The 13,927-nt window shown below is 39.2% G+C and overlaps 2 protein-coding genes across 9 annotated transcripts in view; one reads left to right on the top strand and one right to left on the bottom strand.

The window, feature by feature from the left end:
• The window catches only part of LOC124190773, a 29,081-nt gene extending 15,706 nt beyond the window's left edge, over positions 1 to 13,375 (bottom strand). For 3 of the 8 annotated variants that reach the window (XM_046583629.1, XM_046583627.1, XM_046583632.1), the window contains exon 1: positions 143 to 907. The gene's annotated coding sequence lies outside the window, so the exon portion shown is untranslated. Of the gene's footprint in view, positions 1 to 142; positions 909 to 928; positions 1,055 to 1,117; positions 1,432 to 1,798; positions 1,957 to 2,099; positions 2,180 to 2,256; positions 2,358 to 2,424; positions 2,590 to 2,655; positions 2,735 to 12,976 lie in introns of those variants that run through there. The other 5 variants (XM_046583633.1, XM_046583626.1, XM_046583631.1 and 2 more) reach the window with 5 other exon arrangements.
• LOC124190774 lies at positions 9,376 to 12,855 on the top strand. Its single transcript, XM_046583637.1, has 9 exons — positions 9,376 to 9,487; positions 9,551 to 11,115; positions 11,177 to 11,260; positions 11,342 to 11,428; positions 11,486 to 11,560; positions 11,734 to 11,799; positions 11,856 to 11,960; positions 12,022 to 12,174; positions 12,239 to 12,855. The coding sequence occupies exons 2-9, from the start codon at positions 9,588 to 9,590 to the stop codon at positions 12,667 to 12,669; spliced, it is 2,529 nt and encodes an 842-aa protein (XP_046439593.1). The 5' UTR covers positions 9,376 to 9,487; positions 9,551 to 9,587; the 3' UTR covers positions 12,670 to 12,855.
• Positions 13,376 to 13,927: the final 552 nt, after the last annotated feature.

Below are 13,927 nucleotides of genomic sequence, written 5' to 3'. Positions count from 1 at the left end.
GGATGAACATATTTCCGTTTCCCTCCTAACGGGCCCCTCATATTTGCATATACGATCGATTAGAACCGAAATTGTTTGGGGGGGATGGTGAAATTCCCGTTTCGAAATATAATCCAAACGTGATCCTTCAAACATTATTTACCTGACGTAATGGGCCGACTAGCTGGAAGTGATGGATAGTTCACTCGGTGCCATACAAAAAAAAAAAAAAAAAAATTCCGGGCGGAATTCCGGAAATTAAAAAAAAAGTTTCAACCAAAAATAAACAAAAAAATCCTAACAAGTTCCTTTTGTTGTGTGTGCTAGTTCCCTATACAATGGAACTGGCTCCTGACAGTGATGGGTAACCTTTGGGGAGAGAGGTCAAGTTGCCCCCGGATTGTACACTTTTGCACTGGCTTTTTTTTCCTCCTTCTTCGACACACTCTAGACACAACACGCACCGATGGAAGCTCTGCTGATGCTGCTGTCACGTATAGACACGGGGGTGGGCCACACAGACGCACCGGCTAGAAAAATCCAGCGCCGTTGTCGCCACTCAACTGTGCCCCTTTCCCAAAGGCTTTGGCCTCTTCCCATCTAAGACTCTGGCCGCTCCCGGTGATGCTCTATCGATCCTTTTCCTCTCCCTCCCTATCTTTCCTTGAGGTTTTCTTCCGACCGCGCATCTCCCGATGCGCACAAACGCTCACCCTCCTCCTCCCTCCCAGCATCCGCCCAGGCACCAAGGAGTGAAGAGAGGGGGGTAGAATGGATGGAAGCTGCAGCGCGTGCGATAATCATCCCGCTGTTCTGGCATTTCCTACATTGTCTTACGTATTGACTGAATAACGTGGATTGTGTTCAGCTTTTTTTTTGGTTTTTACTCCGGGAACCTTCAAGAAAAAGAAATTTTGTCTTTTATAGCTTCCTCCCTATATAATATTACTTGTTGTTGTTGTTGTGTTGCTCATGGTCTTGTCGTTATTATTCCCTGTGGTCATCCGCAGACACACCACCCGCGCTATCATTTGTCTGACACGTCCCGGCTTCCTCTATTCATCTTGGACTGCAACTGCCAACGGGAAAACAAAATTATTAAGAGTTTCATTACACATTTGGTGATGAATGGACTGACTCGCTTGCACAACGTCTTCATCAGTCGACAACAAAACAGTTGTAGTCAAAATAAAATAAAAAAAAGCAAGCGGGAAGAGGATATGACATATCCAAACGTCACATGACACTATGAGCGGTCCTTCCTGTTTTTCTTCCCTCCAGCGAGAGCCTAACAACGACTTTTGGGGGGAGGGGAGGCGGAAGTAGCGCGGATAAACTTGTTAACGCGCGTCGGTTCCCATTTTCTTCAGCTTTAGCACCCCGGCGACGACTGTTGCAAATTGAAACGGATTGGACGTTATAACCCGGTTGAAATATATAAAAGTCGCTACCAGCAGCACAGCCCCACCACCTGAGAGCCAAAAATAAAATAAACTGCGAGAGGAAAGAATGTGAGAAAAGGGGGGAACAAAAATTGGAATAAGCCGGATGTCCCTGGTCCGTGAAGATAGACCATTCACGTAGCTTTAGTAGAGGAGCTGTTGATATGGAAATGAAAATATCGATTCTCTACTTCATCTGAAAGCGTTTCGCCATTTTGGCAAAATTCCCTTTTCCCATGCAACCCTGCGCTTTTCCAAGGCAGCACTTTGTACTCTTCAGTTGGTACAACAAGGACGCAATTTCATTTTTCAAATGTCTCATTTGCATACATGTAAATCAGCCGGAAAGCCAGAAAAGTAAATAAATGTGTGTATACCTTATTTTTCTTTTTTTTTAAGGGGGATGGATTCATGAATAAATGCCAAGCGGATGCAGCTGCCACCTATCAGTCGTTCGGTAAACCTCATCGAAGAAATTTGGTGCTCAAATTCAAAATATAATCTTGACTCGATGCAATTACTTCTGTTTACAACACTGTGGGAAAAAATTACACCAATTAGTAAACCATCTATAAATTTCTATCAATTAAAATGTGTCAAAGAAAAACAAACAGAATATATTCTACTTTTCTGCAAAAAGTTTGAGAAAGTTGTGTTCAAAGAATAATATCTCTATACCATTGCAGTTGTAGCAACACACTGCCATCTGCCAAGCAACCTCCTAGCAGTCCATAGTATCATTTTCTAGTATCAGTTGTCTTATCAAGAAATTGCTAATTAGTCGACAAAGTAAAAAAAAAATAAGTGAAAAATGAATCGAAATGAATCTTTTAACCTTTTTTCGGAATGCTGTACAGCAAATTGACTCGAGCAGCAGCCAACAGTGTCAGTTTTCCCCAGTGAATTTAGTCCATGGAACAGTAGCGACGGATGAATCTGAAAAGACAAGTTTCAATTATTTCATGATATTTTAAAACAAAATGGTAGCGACAATCAACAATACCTCAAATCAATCAATCCTAGATCGTCCAAAATCAGAACTCAAGTGGTGGAAACTACAACCTTCGGATTGGCGACCTTCTTTGTTCTTTCTCGTTTTCCACTAAATAGCAGCAAATAATCTGATTTGATGAAGGCTTCATTATCATGATTCACTAATAAGACTTGGCTGCGCAAAAAGATAATTGCACATAAAGATGAAGATGCAACAATAAAATATTTCGTTATCTGATACCAACTGTCACAGTCTCCGAGAACAAGGTCTATGCAATTTGTCAACCAAAGGGGTTTCCATGGACCATGGGGACACTGGACTGTTAAAAACAGAAGTAATTGATCCAAAATCATTTTCGGTTTTTAATTAGAGATTTGGAATAGTTCATTCACTTTCAATGCATCACTTTACAGTTAGTGTCAAGTATGGCTAGTCAGTGAGCCTGTTTTTCTCCATTAGGGAATGATAAAAGAAAGGTAAACAGGACAGTTTCTGTAAATTTTTAATCGCCAATAAGGCTTCACTAAAAGATCAAAGCCTAAATTAAACTATAACCCCCACAAGGCCACAAGATAATAGGAATCAAAACAAGCCCAATATCTAAACTATGTAAAGCAGGATCTAGAACAGTCATTCCAATATTCCTGACAAGAGATTTTTTTTTTACATCTATTGTTATCTGTCTGTTAAGCTCTCGGCAAATCAAATGGACAGTATCAATCACTGGAGCTCTCTGAACCTAGTTTCAGAAAACATAGAATCACAAATTATAACTACACAGCTAGAAAGTATATAAAAATTCACCTTAATTTCTTTGATTGAATTCTAGCTAAATGATAAATTTTACCTCAAACAGAGATTACTTTTCTCTCTGAATTTAGGCCATGAACGAAACAAAGTGGCATTTGTGGTAGCTTTGGATACAAATTTAAAGGGTTAAATAATGACATGTTTCTATGACACAAGGAGCTAAGCTGATCTAAAAGTATATAACCATTTTACTAGGCAAAACATTTACATCTCTGATGCAACTGACTTTCTTTGTTTATGTAATTCATTCTTACAGTTTAATTAACAGCAATACTTAGACATACCACATAGTTCTTCCACGATACAAGCACGACATCGTTTTTACTTTTTAAGTAAAAACTATCTTGTTTGCTTTGCAAACAAAAACAATCAAATCTGGCCATCTGGGATTCTGGATGACATTTTGATGTGCAACATTGCCAGGTTCTAAAAAAAACACATCTCACCGCTCTCACTCATCATTGCAAATTGCGGTTTCCCGTCGGTTTAGAAACCGTTCTATCTCTGAATCGTGATAACCCATTTCTCATACCCCTAGCACGAAAGTTTGAAAAAAATTCAGATCTTGGGAAACATAATTAACCGACGTCGCCAGAGGGCCATAGGACCATGGCGTCGCCGTGATTCTTTGATCGCGCAACAATAAAATAATTTTATGACTTCCTGCGCCCTTTTATTTTCCGTGGATTTGGAATTAACAGGCAATTAATTTTAGGCAATATTCTGAATCAAACAATAAATTGTTTTTGAAAACATTGATGTGAGTCATTTGCTCAACGAAAGCGACAGCCCCTTCTCTAAATATTTGCCGCAAGTCCAATCCAAATTTGTGGCAACCAAAATATCATATTCAATTTTCCCTGAGATTTATTCAGTGATGGCAAATCAAATACAGATTCTGAATTAAAACATAGAAAGATTTAAACGCCTAGCAGCACCCACGAAAATGGATAGCCGTCAAAGACTGTAAATAAAACAAGAACAAGGTGATAAGATTGATCCGTCAGTCTACATCTCGTCACGGCACATTGATGAGAGAAAAAGAAATTGATTCAAATCAAAATGGGAGCATTTAACAGGCCCATCGAAAGGTCGCATGTATGAGAAAAGTGTAACTTTTAATCACGTTTTCCATCGAAAAAAAAAGCAAAAACAAAAACAAAACATTATTTGTCCTTGCTGAGATGGGTGGGCAGGCTCATCGTTCGTGTGAGTTAACAGAATCAGAGTAACTGAAGTATTAGCTAATGATTATCTATTATCGCTATTTTACTCTGACCAGATATGCTATTGCTTGTTGGGTGATTATGGTTATGGAATTATTATGATTATTGAAAAATCATGCGATTAACCAAACGAATCTCCACCAGATGTCTATAGCATCGCCGTGATGACACAATCTTTGATTGCGCAACCATGACGCAACAAGCCAACAACGAGAATTGCATTTTAATTTTGCAGTTATTTAAGGAATAGGTCGTTATTTTTAAATTTTAATCATTGAACTTAAAGTGTAAAAATATGAAAATATAAGTTGAGCAAACTAAACGTAAATAGCTTGCAAGGGTATTTAACTGTAAATGAAAAATCCCACAGGATTGCAGTTGCAAAAGGGAACTGTGGATACGAGGTTATATAAGGGCGCTTCGACACGAGGGTACCACACACACAATTCTTTCTGAATGTTTACCACAAGAAAAACAGGACGAAACATGTCTAATAACGTTGGCATCCCATTCAGCAACGGAATGCTGATAAATGGAGACAGTACCAACAATCCCAGTTTTCAGACTTCCCCAAGCGGCATATCAACAATGCCAGCAAACCCGACTACAGGCAATACTAACCTATTGCCTGCAACTATTACACCAAATATAGTTTTAACAAACTGTAACGTGTACGTGTACAACTATTACAATACCCGAACAAGCCATGTCCCAACTGATAATCGTGATAATACCGGCCGCGAACCAGCCCAGGTCTCACGTGGGCCGAACGGGGTACAAAATCAAACCGGGTACGATGGAATTGAAAACCATCCGGTAAGTAGGCCGACGGAAAATCGTTGGCCGGGCCAATCAGATTTGTTGAGCGATGTAGTAAATAGACCTAGCCGTCACAATAGGCATCATCATCATCAACAACCTGAAGGTAACGAAAGTCACCAGCACCATCATTCCGGGCGAGAACCAGCTGGGATGATTCCGGTAGTGAAAAATTATTACCTGGGCACGGTGATTAACATCACTCCATCAAACACTAGATCCCCCAACACTAATTCCCCAACGAAAACGTGCGAAACACCAAGAAGTAGGCCTAGCGCCCATTGTGTACCAAAATCTGTTAAATGGGAAATCCCATTCCGGGATCCCATCCCACGAGAGAATGATATGAAGGATCCCGAACCGGAATATCCCGGACCGGATACCCCAAGAGATCCGGCTGATGAAGCACATCCACATATGGAAAACCCTATGCCAACCAGCAATGATCCAGATGATGCACCTGCCGTACCAGCCGATCACCCCGATCAATCACAACAAAAAAATCCACCCGAACCAGACCTGCAAGAAGAAAAAGCAGGTCCCGCAGAAGCAATGCCCGTTGTGGGAGACGTCGATGTACCGGAAGCAATAGGCCTACCAATCGTTTCACCCGATGATGAAACGGACACCCCGAATCAGAATGTCTCGAAAAGCAAAAAAGGATTTGGCGCGTCCCTTTGGACAAGCATAACGAGACCCTTTACAAAAACACCAAACAAGAAAAACCCACAGACGACAGAGAGGTTAAATCCAAATCCAACCGTAAAAAAACAAACGAAATCGATGTTGAGTTCATTTTTTGAAACTGGTAAAAAAGCGGGCGAAAAAATCAAAACAGGTTCAAAAAACTTTGCTGACCAGGTACAAAACAAAGCAAAAAAAACAAAACAAGTAGTGGATACTTTCGTGAAAAACAAGACTGATAAACGAAAAAAAGAACCTACAAAAAAACCCGATAAAGTTAAAACTGATAAAGATAAGGAAAAGGCGACGAAAAAAAAAACTAAAAATCCAGTCAAGAAAATGATGGACAGGTTTAAGAAAAAGTAGATGACTAAGAAAGGAATTCCGCAAATGAACGAAATAGGACCGGAAGAAAATGACGAGGATGGAAAGGGAAAACAGGAAAGATGCGACTGGAAGAATGGCCAGAAGGAGTACACGGAGGAAAGTGACTGGAAGAAATGGACCGGATGAATAACACGGAAAGATGTGACGGGAAGAAGAATGGCCGGAAATAGAACATATGGAAGAAAGTGAATGAGGCAAAAAAAATGACCGGAAAAAGATTTAAGAGATGGAAACACGATCCAAACAAATTGTTGAAAAATATTTGACTGTCGACGGACGACAGAAAAACAAGAAAACAAAACAAGATCCACCCGCACCAACAGACCTGCAACAATTCGAAGAAGAAGCAGGTCCAGCAGAAGCAGAGCACGTTGCGGAAGACGTAGTACCAGATGCGATGTAGTACCAGAAGCGGACGAACTAAATGTCAACTCACAAATTGATGAACTGCCTCCCATTTTGACTGACGTGACGTGAGGGAAAAGACGCGATGCAGAGTAAATGAAACGGAAGACAAACCTGGAAGAATATGACTAGAAGAGAAATGACCGGAAGAAGAAAAGGAAAGAAAGTGACTGGAAGAAAAAGGACCGGAAATGACTTGTGAATGCAAATGACTCTTTATAGACTTCTAAACTTCCCCTACAACTTTTATTTGCTTGCTTTTTCAACGCCCTTCTTGTAGTATGTAGTACCCTCTTCTCCAGGTCCCAAAAATACAAAAATCTGAAATGGAAATTTCGCCTATCGTATTAATCGGTATTAATAAAACGCCACTGATGGCTATCTTCTGTTATTCGTCGAAACCATTCCCCATCGCGCGTGTACAATGGTTGGCGCAGGCCACCAACTTTTTGTACATCATTCCGTGAGAAGGAGCAAAATTTGAATTCAAGAGTTGCTTGAGAATCCAGTAAATCGGTTCCATGAGTAGCCTACTGATTGGTTACTGATTGGTTTAATTCTTTAATCTACTGACAATGTTTAATTAGCAAGTCTAGACTTTAGGACTCTTTGTCAACGTCACTTTAATATTCAATAACGTCAATTTTACAATATCCAAGTAGAGTACAGATTTCTAAGTGATGATTGCGAAAGCCTCCAATGCCTCGACCAATTGACAATAAAAGCCAGAGTGCGTCTTTAAATGATTCAACTCTGCTTTGAGGTGGACGAAAACAAATTGAAATCAAAAGGTATCCCTATATGCTTTGCGTGTGGATGTGACAACTAACGAGCAGGTCGAATGTCTGCCCCCCTTTGCGGATAGCCAGTAAAGCCAACATTGGTCGAAAAATGAAAATGACCAGCGAATTAAAACATACGAAGAAAGCACCAGCATTTCTACCGGCATGTATAGTGGCCCGACTAGACTTGGTCCAACCCAGAGAGAAAAAGAGATCGATTCAAAATGTGATGAGCTGTAAGAAGGTTCATCGTTCAACGGAAGCAACGGACAATAAATGACGAAACATGACAACGAAACACAGCTTGAAATAACCTCGCTGCAGCATCAATGAATTTTAAATAGGAATAAACCTAATACGCGTCAGACCGAATGGTAAACGATTGATTGTACATGTACATTACATACATTAACATTGTACATTAACAGCATAAATGACCTGTTTCACTTCAGAAGAGAAAAGCTCTCACTATTTTCTTTTGATTGTGTGTGCCGACTTAATAAAAAATAATGATTTCATGTGGCACTTCTTGCCATCACACTTTCATTTAGTTGACGAATAAAAAGAATTCAGTTCGAATTTTAAAAAATATTTGACACTTATCGAATTGCAAGTGAAAATGACCAGCGGCTTAACATTAAAAAAATATGCAAACAAAGTCAAAGTGATCACTATACCCTACGATTCTGCTTAAAAAGAGAAAATGTCTGTTTTTCATTGGCGTACGTCATAAACGTTACCATTTTTCGCACAGTTTACGGAATACACGGAATAAAGGAATATAAAAACACACAGTTTCGAAAAAAAAAATGTCTGTCCTTAATTTGAGTTCGCAGTTGGTGTGTGTTGAGTGTTGACTAGAAGACTCACTGGTAGAACTTCTGGCGACCACAGGTGGGAAAAAGATTAAAGAGAGAAAACTAAACGGGAAATGCAAATAACTCTTTATTACTTCTCAACTTCCCCTACAGCAACTTTTATTTGCTTGTTATTATAACACTCTTTACCAACAACTATTACTTAAACCCCCTTCTCCCTCCTAATGAACAAACAATCTGAAATGGAAATTTCGACCATCGGCTCAATAAAATCATTGGCTATTCAAATAAAAATCTAGTGGTATAACGGTTCGCTTACAATGCGAATGGCATAGATCGGGAGCTCGACGTTTCAAACTCTGAGCGCTAGATGCGCCACCTCCCAGTTGGGTCGATTGGGAGGGGATGGTTAGAAAAAAGCTACACAATATTACATAACATTTTCCCTGTTCCAACAGCCATCAAAAGTATGGCACTCGTAAGATTTAGTTGGAAAAGTCAAACAAACGGCCGCTTGAAAAATAAATGAATTTGTTCTCTTCAGGCCAATGGCATAACCAGATTTTTTACATCATCCCACTACAGAAATTTCATGTCTAAAAAGGAAAATCAACCGTGATAAATTCTCGTCATCATATAAATCAATGTCCATTCCTAAAACTTGTGAGATTTTTTAAAAGAAATCGTTTCAAAGTTCCAAAAGACGGATCCATCTGAAAAGATTTGATTTCGTTGAATTAGTCGACTACAAATTTTGTTGACACAACGCAAAAAGGATCTTCGTTTTTCATTTTTTTTTCCCGAAAATATTCCAACATTTATCAACATTTAATACCCAGAACGTTCTGTTTATAAATTGAAAGCTCGACATGAATATCAAATGACACTTCTGTTTTATCGTCCACTCGATCCTGGACTTTAATCGCAACACTCGTACTAACTGCACTGCAAAGAGGCACTGGAAAAACCCAATTCGAATGATGAGTCTGACGTCATATTTCTGTATAAATACGCGTTAAATTGGCCGTGTCCTCATTCAGTTGTAAATTCAACCGCCGCGTCAATAAAACAGCAATAATATAGCTGACACCATTTCTTCTTCATTTAACTTTTGCTGTCGTATATTCTGATCTACAAATCGGTAAACTTGATTCATTTCTAAGTGGAAATGCTTCAAAAATTCATTTTACTGTTTTAATTTTAGCCTCAGCACGAATAATTCTATACAGCACATTTTTTGAATGGGAATGGCCGCAATTGTGACGAGGTGCATCGTCACCATTTTTTTGGTTTATTCCGTTTGCTGCTGTAATTGCCAATCAGACGGCAACCCCAGCGTTTGTTCTTCTTGGACCAAACTGCAAATCTCACCGGATCCGTTCACTTCGATGGAGTACGGCAACTTTTTCATCGACATTTACGAACACACAAACAACAAGAAATCGGCGACTGCTGCCAGCGAGAAAAAATATTTCTATTCACCCATTGGGCTGTTGGACAACCAAAGTGCAGTGAGTACTTACAACAGGATTACGAAACAGCCAGAGATGAGATTCCGCATTGAAATGTGGAACGACAAAGTCCAAAAACAAGTTGTGAAATATTTGAGTGAAATAGTGGGCCATGAAATCAAATCCAATAAAGTGAGAGTCATTCCCTTAGAAAAGTTTATCCTCAAAAGCAAAAGACCAACAGTGGATTATTCACTACCGGAGTGGACAAAGTATGAAAAGAGCAAAACCCTGAGGATTTCTCTGTCTTGTTATGACCAGAAATTCTGCGACGAAATGGCCAGTGAAATGCGATCCGTTCCCGAGCATTTTGACCACTTTGAACTCTTCTACAGTTTGTCATCGGAGGCGTCGCACATCAAACAGGCCACCATCAATGTCGACAGTGTTACTTCAGGCCAAATGGTCACCAGACTTTTACAGAAATTTGGGGGCCAAAACGAAGTTTTTCTCTCGAACAACGACGAGAGAAAAATGCTGACGGAAATGGCCAACAAAATTCAAATGAACACATTTGCTGACTCCGAAGTCGGCTCCTCAGACGCGGAGATTATAATCTATTCTTTTCTAAAGGATTTGTTGGTCATGTCCAGGACGACCATTAAAGAACAAAGTGACGAAATGTGGAACTCTGTTTTCTGGAACGAAGACAATTACCGGCCTGACAGGACAACGAGAATTTTGAACGAAATCGTCAATAAACTGAGCACCGAAACTCGGAAGAAACTGGCGGACATGTTTCAAAAAGTGGTGAAGCAAACAGAAAAATCAACTTCAAGTAATAAAGGCGTCGAGAAAAGACGAGAGGTGCAATTCAACCTCAAACAAATGGAGAAATGGGAACTCGTCAAAAATCAGTCGGATGAGCTAAACAGAACTTTTGAGAATAAAGAAAAATTTCATCACAACTACGACTCAAACAGTTGGACTGATGTGGACACAATCAGTTTGACCATTTCAAGGGAAATGGCAAACGATTCTGACAGTTCCGGACGGGTTGAAATTTCGAAAGAAGATGTGAAAAGGTTATTACAAGAAAGTAAAAACCACGTCCAATGGGACGAAGAAAAATTTGTGCCCAAACCCATGCAACTGAGCCAAATCAATTTGGGCAAATTTAGTGATTCCCAATCCTTTCAGGATCGCAACGTCCGCGTCCGTTACACAAACGCTGAACTGTCGGCGTCAATCAAATTTGTAGAACATGCCGAATTGACTGTCACTGACGAATGGAATAATCTCAAGGAGGAACTCAAAGGTTAAAAACAATTTCTGACATTAACGAAACTGTTGAAAAATTTTCCGAAACAAAATTGCAGACACTGTGATGACGTTGGTGAAAACGAATACCGAACTTGGTCATTTGAAGACTGATGTAATAGATTTAACTAATAAATCAGAAGGTAGGCTCTTTTATTATTCAAGAAATGGTAAGAAAAGTCTGTTTCCTTTTTACATTTAATTGTGTTTCTAATTACACACAGCGTGTAAGCAGGAGTTGATGAAAACCAAAACCGAGTTGGAGAACAATTTCAGCAAAAACGTCCGTGATTTATCAACAAAGTTAAATTGTATTAAATTTTTTAGTTAGAAAAAGAAATGCAATTTAACCTTTTCTATAAATTTAGCAACTGGAAAAGAATTGAGAGAAGATATCATTGAGATCAAGACCAGTGCCGGAAAATTATCAACTGAACTCAAAGGTAAACCGGACGTTGACTTATAACAATAAGTCAACGTGAAAAACTAATCTTTATTTTTTGAATTTCTGAATATAATAGCGAACTATTTTTTTTCCTAGTAAAAATTTACAGTTTTTATTTAAAAAAAATTAATTTAATTAAACTAGAGTACTTTTTTTCATTAATGTTTGCAGTATACGTGCAACGATTTAGTCACGAACTAAAAGAAGTCGAAGATAATCTGAGAAAAGACCTAAGTGGTAGGTATACTTTTTTAAATTATAAAATTTGTTTAATAAAAAATGAAATGATTTAGCAACTTTGGATCTTATGGAAACGACACAAACAAATTTAACCTCAACGAGAATGGAATTAGGAAACACGAAATCCGCCGTCGATAATCTGACATCCCAGTTAAATGGTGAAACAATGAAGTTTGTTTTTACAATAACGGAGTAAAAGAATGAATTTGATTTCAACAGACAGAACGAGTGAAATAGTCGACATTGGTAAAATGCCAACCTCATGTTCAGATCTGCAGCGAATGGGACATAAATTAAGCGGATTCTATTCTGTAAAAGGATCGAAAAAGAAGATGGAAATGGTTTACTGCGACTTTTATACTAATCGAAACGGTACGACTTGTTCTTTTTTACTGGTGACTGATTGGTCTAATCCTTTGATGCCTTTGATTTACAGACAAACAAAAAACGATCGGATACGCCGATATTAAATCAGCGCCCGTCTATTTCCACGTCCAGAGAAATACGACAAGCCGCACAATTAACAGTCCGATTCCGTTCGAATTCGCGCGGGTAAACGAGGGAAATACCATGAACATAACATCAGGAAAATTCACGGCCCCGCTAACGGGAATTTACTTCTTCTCAATCACGGGGATTTGGTATAACACAAGTTTACGATTTTATTTGAACGGGAATCCTATCGGAAGAAGCCAGGGCTACGGGGGTAGTCTGTCGTTGACCTTCCAGTCGACGTTAAACTTGAAAAAAGACGATCAAATCTGGGTGCAAATTGAGGGAAACTATTTAGCTGATGACGGTAACCACCACACTCATTTCACTGGCTTGATGTTGGAGGAAGAACTCGCCGACTTCGCGATTTCATAATCCTCCAACATGCGCAAAAAGATCTTTGATTGACAACTGACCCGTTAATAATTTTTTTCTAGGGTAATAAAAGGGGAAATGGTAGAAAATGCATTCGATGCTAATTCATTAAGATGTGGGAATTTCTTTACACAAAATTTTACTGTTTATGCAAAATTTTGAATAAAACAATCAATGAATTGAAAATGGTCTTGAAAACATTTACGTACGTCATGTTCTCAACGATTTTTCGCACTTGTTTTCTAACGGAATTATACAAAAGACACAGTACGAAAAAGAAGAAGGAAAACAGTGTGTTTGTTCTTACCTTAAGTTGACAGTTGGTTGAGAGTTGATTAGACTCGTGACTGACTGGTAGACCTTCTGGCGACCACAGGTTGGGAGAGAGGAAAAGAATAAGTGACGCCGTCGTGAATACACTCACATTCACATGAATGTACACGTGCGACGTCACAGGAAAGGTAAAAGAAAGAAAGAGATTGGTCGGCTGAAGTCATCCGAGTGTCGAAACTGGAAGATCAGTTGCGATGGGTTGCTCGAATATCAGGCTAGGAGAGACCTAGAAATCACAGAATTAGTTAAATGGCAAAATAAATAACAAAAACGTGGAGAGGAATAGAACTGCTAATTAAACTGTTCAACAAAAATGAACTATCAGGGAAATTTCACAAACTGTCATTCAATTTCAAGCAAATCTCAATTCATTCATTCATTCACAATCCCGCGCATAATTTAAAACTTTACGCCATCTAGTACTCGTTAACTACACTACATCTAATGACCGACATGAAAGGAATGGAGCAAGTCCCACAAGGACTAATTGGAAGAACGTTTGAAATTGTGAGTTGATGACTAATTCACGTCTTCATTAGGCTGGCAACCGAAAATCAATTGAAGAGGGTTCTGGTCACAGAATCACAGAATAACTTCGTGTTCGATAATGTGTTCCACTTTAATCATGTTGAGTTGGTTAGTTTTTGCACGCACACAACATCTCAATAAAAATGCACTGCTGTCTGCTCCGTGGATCTGATCCATCGAGACATCGAGTAGAGGAACACTGGCTGGCACAGTAAATAAGTTATGACATCACTGACACTGAGATACTGAATCAATTCAAAATCCTTGGAGAGAAAGTGTCGGCAACTGATCAGCACGGTGTGACTCAACAAAAAGAATCGAAAATGGCCGAGTGGCGAGTGGGCCGAGTGTCCCTCTGGCGGACACAAAGCAATTTTGGCGCGATTCAATCAGAAAG

This window comes from Daphnia pulex, chromosome 3 (assembly GCF_021134715.1).
Source record: "Daphnia pulex isolate KAP4 chromosome 3, ASM2113471v1".
Lineage (NCBI taxonomy): Eukaryota > Metazoa > Arthropoda > Branchiopoda > Diplostraca > Daphniidae > Daphnia > Daphnia pulex.
Note: the sequence above shows the minus strand (reverse complement) of the source record. Positions and strands in the feature narration are given on the sequence as shown.

What these genes read in the sequence shown, in the direction of transcription:
- LOC124190774 (XM_046583637.1), top strand. Translation starts at nt 9,588, where the DNA reads ATGGGAATGGCCGCAATTGTGACGAGGTGCATCGTCACCATTTTTTTG. An exon ending in TTTAACTAATAAATCAGAAG is followed by an intron (nt 11,261 to 11,341) that starts GTAGGCTCTTTT and finishes AATTACACACAG; the next exon opens with CGTGTAAGCAGGAGTTGATG. An exon ending in TCTGACATCCCAGTTAAATG is followed by an intron (nt 11,961 to 12,021) that starts GTGAAACAATGA and finishes TGATTTCAACAG; the next exon opens with ACAGAACGAGTGAAATAGTC.